Source organism: Hippocampus zosterae, chromosome 18, assembly GCF_025434085.1.
Source record: "Hippocampus zosterae strain Florida chromosome 18, ASM2543408v3, whole genome shotgun sequence".
Taxonomy (NCBI): Eukaryota; Metazoa; Chordata; class Actinopteri; order Syngnathiformes; family Syngnathidae; genus Hippocampus; species Hippocampus zosterae.
This window is the reverse complement of record NC_067468.1, coordinates 10,184,047-10,190,046: the sequence shown is the minus strand read 5'-3', so window position 1 is coordinate 10,190,046 and position 6,000 is coordinate 10,184,047. Positions and strand designations below refer to the sequence as shown.

General features: G+C 46.5%; 1 protein-coding gene across 1 annotated transcript in view; it reads left to right on the top strand.

Annotated features, from left to right (window-relative positions):
• The first annotated feature begins 4,469 nt into the window (after nt 1–4,469).
• Nucleotides 4,470–6,000, top strand: part of nsmfa (NMDA receptor synaptonuclear signaling and neuronal migration factor a) — a 33,255-nt gene continuing 31,724 nt past the window's right edge. The window contains 1 exon segment of the mRNA XM_052050647.1: nt 4,470–4,822. Coding sequence (XP_051906607.1) covers nt 4,752–4,822 — 71 coding nt within the window. The 5' untranslated portion in view covers nt 4,470–4,751.

Genomic DNA, 6,000 nt, shown 5'->3' with positions numbered 1-6,000 from the left:
TTTTGTAACTGTTACTAATAAGGATCAACGTTGTATGATACTGTATATTCCTTGTTCAAAGATCGCTGTATTCAGGGGGTGAATTAACTTTAGCTCTTTGTAAGAATTGACGAAGAATGTAATGGGGGGGGGGGGGGGGGGGGTCGCAAGCATAATGGAGCCTAACCCAGCTGTCTTTGGACAGTAGGTGGGATACACCCTAAACTGGTCGCCAGTCAATCGTAGTGCATGTACATCCCTCGCCAAGTATTTTTTTAAAATTTAAAAAACACAAGTAAAGGGAGGTCTCCCACCCGGGTCCATTATTCAAGCTAGCACCGCCACAGTTCATCACAACATAAAAGGACAAGGAGAAGAATTTGCAACCGCAATTTGGCTAACAGGCCAGCTAACAGTTAGCTTAGCTTCTTCTATTATCCAGTCTAGTTATTTTTCCCGGAATGTGGACACCTTGCTTCTCCCAGGTTAGCTTTGTTAGCACGTAAACAAAGGACTAATGGGGTCCCCATGGGCAACAAGTAACCCACAAGGACCACATGAGTAGCCAACCCGTGGATCTGTTCTAAAAATAGCTACGCAATGACTGGACATTGCTTTCATAGCGATTACTATTTTTTGTGTGTGTGATTATATGAAAATGTCAATATTTTAATCCAGTGGTTTTATGATAAAGAAAGCTGTCTTAACGTTGTCTTCATAAGTGTAATTCGACACAAAAGATTCATGACAAAGTGTGAGATGGAGGAACTTAAGATCAAATGGAATGTCTGAGCGATAACGTTAATGCCCGGTCTCAAGGTGACATGTGTTCCTTGTCTTTCTCTGCGACGTGAACGCCCTCATCATACCAACGAACCAGGACCCCCCGCCCGCCCCGTTAACGGTGGGATTCCGCGGCTCATTTATCGCAGCCGGTTGAATGTCACCCGGTTGGGGGCGGGTGGACTCGGTGACCGCGGGGATTCCCGTTAACCAGGCGGAATGACAATTACCATCCAGACGACTTTTGGCAAGCACGGGGGAGAGGGGGAGAGAGATGAGTCACCGTCATGAGAGGGAGTTCAGGTCTACGATGATTCAGTACTGAGAGATGTGCTCTCAATCTGCAGGGGAGAAGCTGGAGGAGTGAGTGAGGCATTTTGGAGATGTATGACAGTGACGCCTACTCTGTACTTCGATTCCAGCATATTCTCTTATCTCCCTTTATTTAATTTCCCCCAAGCGGGAAGTTTATACCACTATTAAATCCAGCGCATAATCGAGAATGCCCTTCTCCCACTTTTTTGCGGCAGTGGTAAGAGGACAATTAGAAGACTGCAGCAGTCATTGTAAGTCAAAAGATGGTGTCCAAGTACTTTTGTCCCAGTGTTTGGGTGTCATGCCGAATTTTTTTTTTTTTTTTGCCACTCAGTGCGCAGGAAAGGTGTTATTGTTATTGTAGTTATTGCTGTGATTTTGGTAGCTTTTGGTTTGGTCCATTCCCATTGGCTTGAGAGGCTTGTCAACGAGAGTTGATATAGAACCACTTTCGGTGACTTTGGATTTTTATCAATTGAATTATTATTATTATTTTTTGGTGGCTGTTGCATTGCATTTGAGCCTCATCCGTTTGTGCCGTTTGGCGAGAAGGAGCATCGAGTGAAGATGTCGACTGCTATGTTAGCTTCCCGAGCAAAGTAGCTCGTCACCTACAGGCTAGCTGCTTAAATCTGTGATTGACTTGGCCACTCACCGAAAGGCGCCAACCCACTCCCGCGGTTACCTTCAAGTACACACGTGTATTGGGTTGTTTTTTTGCTTCTGCTGGCAGCCGGCCTACTAAACATGGAGTGTTTGTTTGCACACTCCACTCACAGTTCTTGATAAGCATCTGCCTGTATGGCACTTTATTTCTTAGCAAGTCTGCTTATTGCTTGCCTCTGGACGCTTTCACGCTCCGTTTATCCATCACGGCTTGCTTCCTGTAATTGTATGCACTCGTGCTTCTTACGGCAAAATTGATGCGCTGGCACGAGTCCTCCAACACAGTGGAGATAAATGCCTGCTGGCTGACCTTGTTTCAGATTTTTCTTCTGCAGCTGGGCTTTGGCGTAAGGGGTGGGGGGTGAAACAAGAAATCAGAGGTTCAGGGAAGAATATATGTGATAGGACAAAGGTAGCATACAAGAAGGCCCTTTTGATTTTTTTTTCACTTGTCATTATTTTTCTTTGGCCATAAATTGCCTTTATCAGGACTTTTGATGCGCAAAACCAAAAATATGCACAAATATTATGCACCCATAGTCATGTTCTTAGTTCTTGAAGCATGACAGAAACATCCCCCCGTGCTAGTCCCCCCCACCCCTAATATTAGCATGATACTAATTTTGTTTCACTCTGCAACATGAAATTTGGGCGTGCATCATGAGTACAACCACCAAAACGAGCAAAATAACCCTCGCCCAAGAGGAGACAAGAAATCCACCACTTTTGTTTGGAAGCAACAATTTTGAGCCCATTTTGGCCATTTTGGTCAGGAAAGCTTTTTCCTGACTGCTCCCAAATTCTAACCACATGCAATGGTGTCTTGAGATACGAGTCTGACTTATTCCGCGACCACACTTGTAACTCAAAACACTCGTCTCACAAAATCATCTGTCACCATAGAAATGAATGAAAATGCCGTTCATCTGTTTTATATCCAATATACAGTATATTATACATGCAGATATACTGTACATTCGCACGTTTTCTCCGCCCTGCCTTCAGATTGCGCTACCAATCATCGCCCGCCCGTGAAAATCTCTCCTGCCGCCGCTGCACTTCATTTCCTTCTGCCTCGCTTGTGTCACTTGACTGCCACCATCCATCTCACCTGGCCCCCGCCATGGCAGGTGAGCCCGCACCGTGTCCTCGCTCCCTCCTGTAATACGCAGCGGCTTTTTCAGCCACATGACCCGTAAGCCGCCTAATGCCACTCCTGCTTTGCTCAAGAGCGTTAGGTCAAAATTCCTCAATTAAGTCTCAATGACACCTGCAGAAATGGTTTGAATTTTGCGTTCATTGTCTCAACACGCTTTGCAATCAGATGTCAAGGGTACCATAATTTTGTCGAGATGCTCAGTTTTCATTTTTGTTGACTGGTCAGGGTGAAAAGGGACACCAATAAATTTGCGACCGTGCCTTCCTTTTTCTCTGTTTTCACAAGTGCCCCCCTCCCCCCATTTTGCCAAAACAAAAACTGTCTCTCCTCTGTGCCCCTTCCAATGCCATTCACATTTCCCTCCTCTCATCTTAATCATCCCACCTCATCTACAGTCTATCGGCACCCACTCCCGCACAATCTCCGTCAAACTTGCCTGGAATAATTTATTACTTAATGGTCTATAGGAGCTCACATCACTCCAGTGGGACTGAGCTTTATTTATTTATTTTTATTTACTGTGTGTGTGTATGTGTGTGTGTGTGCGCGCACGCTGTGCACATAGCAAAGTCTATAAGACGCCTCAGGACATCTTGTGAATTTGCGATGCTGTTGAATTGACCCGCGGGTTGAAGAAGTATTTGGTTGGATACCCAAAGGCTAATCGGCCGTTTTGGTGCAATTTGTCCTCTTCTCAGGCCGTTATCTGTGTGTGCGTGTGTGAGACCACCCCCAAAAAAACGAGCCTTCCGTGTGGAGTCATTTCTGTGCTCCTTCAAAGACGTCAAAGGGTGAGTAATGGGTTAACTTCTTTTTCACCTGTAATGCTATTTGATCATCTCTAAAAACACATTTCATTTGCTTGATGATTTGGTATGTGCTCTCTCACTTACCCAAAACATTCATTCATTCATCTTCCGAGCCGCTTGATCCTCACTAGGGTCGCGGGGGGTGCTGGAGCCTATCCCAGCTGTCTCCGGGCAGTAGGCGGGGGACACCCTGAATCGGTTGCCAGCCAATCGCAGGGCACACAGAGACAAACAACCATTCGCACTCACACTCACACCTAGGGACAATTTAGAGTGTTCAATCAGCCTGCCACGCATGTTTTTGGAATGTGGGAGGAAACCGGAGCACCCGGAGAAAAAACCGGGCCAAAACATGTTGCGCGATAATTCCAATTTTTTTTTTTTTTTTTTTTGTTAAAACTATCCGCCTGACCTCAGAGTAACACGAGTACAATTTTTTTGAAAAAAATCTGCCCTCTCTGGCTCACTCTTGTACCTGCAATCCGATTTTTTAAGAAACCATTGTGCCCGAGGAAAAACAACCAATCAAAGAGAGAAGGCGTGGCCAGTTTTTGTGCACTTGTGCGCATACTTACAATGGGTACACCCCCCAAAGAGAGTTAAAAAAAAAAAACATGCTTTGCATGAATATAAACAAGTCAAATCACACTCGTTGCAGGGGTTCCTGCGGGGAATGCCCCCGCCGCTCGCGTCCATCATGTGCCGCTTCCACGCCCCCTCCCCCTCTGTGCTGCGGCGGGTGTGATCTCTCCACCCTCTCTCCATCTCTCTTTCTCTCGGCGCACGTCCTCGTCAATGAGCCACAGAGCAAGGAGCCCACCCCGCCCTCCGCCCCCTCCCCACGCGTGTATTTCCGCGCGGACTCCCGCGCACGTGCTGCCTCTTTTTTTGGGGGGAGGCTGGCGGATTTCCTCTTTGTCGCATTCCTCCATCCGACCAGGGAGGGATTGTGTTTTGACTTTTTTTTTCTTTTTTTAAAAAATAATTCTCCTTAGTGGTGGGAATGATCTGCTTTCCGTCTGCGTCGTTTCCATGTCAGCATGGGAACCACCGCGTCCAAAAGGAGGAATTTGAGAAACGACGCGATCTCGTCCGTGACTGCAAAAGTTAGGTGAGTGCCGGCCAGCTTTAGCTCCCTTTTTCATTTCCGTATGCATGTTTAAAGTTCTAATCATGTGCCAACGTATGAGCTTGCTCTTTTTCCTTGTCCCATCCCAAATGGTGCCCGGGAATTTTTTCTCATCGGGAGTCCAATGCAGGACAACGCTGTCTATTCCAGTCTTGGTGTCTGTGAATGAAGCGTCATTGTGTAATGAAAGTGTTGCAGGGGGTGGGGGGGGGGGGCGTGCACTGTCAAATAGCATGACTTTTGTTTTTTTGTTTTTTTTGGGGGGGGTGGGAAGGTTTGCAGTTGAAACAGAACGATGTAAATCAGTCAACTAATAAGGAAGTGATCATTCTCACATCAGTCTGGCAAAGCAGACACTTTGGCAGGAGTCCATATAGGCTGATGTGGATTTTTGAATTTTTTTTTTCAATATAGCTGGAGCATCTCATCTCCATAATGCCGAATCATTCCAATTCTATCAATGGATGACCTTGACTCCGCATCACACATGTGGGGTGAGATGCTCTTTACGTCATCGAGCTCATTCTGCTCTCGCTTCTTTCTCGCTCACGTCTTTTAACCCCGCGCAGCCTTGTTTGCATGCGACGCCGCGTTTGTTTGTGTACCACCTTGAGGGGAAGATGTGCTCCTCATACAGATCGCTGAGGGGCTGCACAGGCTGTCCTGAGTGGCGAGTCTGCATTGTGAGGAAGGCGGCGGTAGAAAACGATTTCCATTCTTATAAAACGGACAGTAGTGTACCCCGATCGGTTCGTGAGGGGGTTAAATGAGAAATTGCCACACTGATTTCCAACACCCCACTCAGTGCGGGGGGGGGGGTGATCACCTCGTGCTTATTGCTGTTGTCATATGTTGTGTACGACAACACAAAACTACACAAGTATCTCAATGACAATCCCGAGTCTCATCCCGAAACCAGATGTCTGTTGTAGTACCAAAACTAACCTGTAAGAGGTAGTGTGGTGCCACAGGGCTTCTGGTTTGCCAGAAATTACAACGGAGTCGTACGGTGACCGAGCAGTAAATTAAACTGGGGGAAAAAAAGTGCAACGACAATCTTGAGGGAATATGAAGATACAAAATCGCAGGGAAAAGATTTTCTCAACCAGGAACTGTCAAATGTTAGGGGGCATTGCAGTTAGCAGCCGTGAATTGTCACG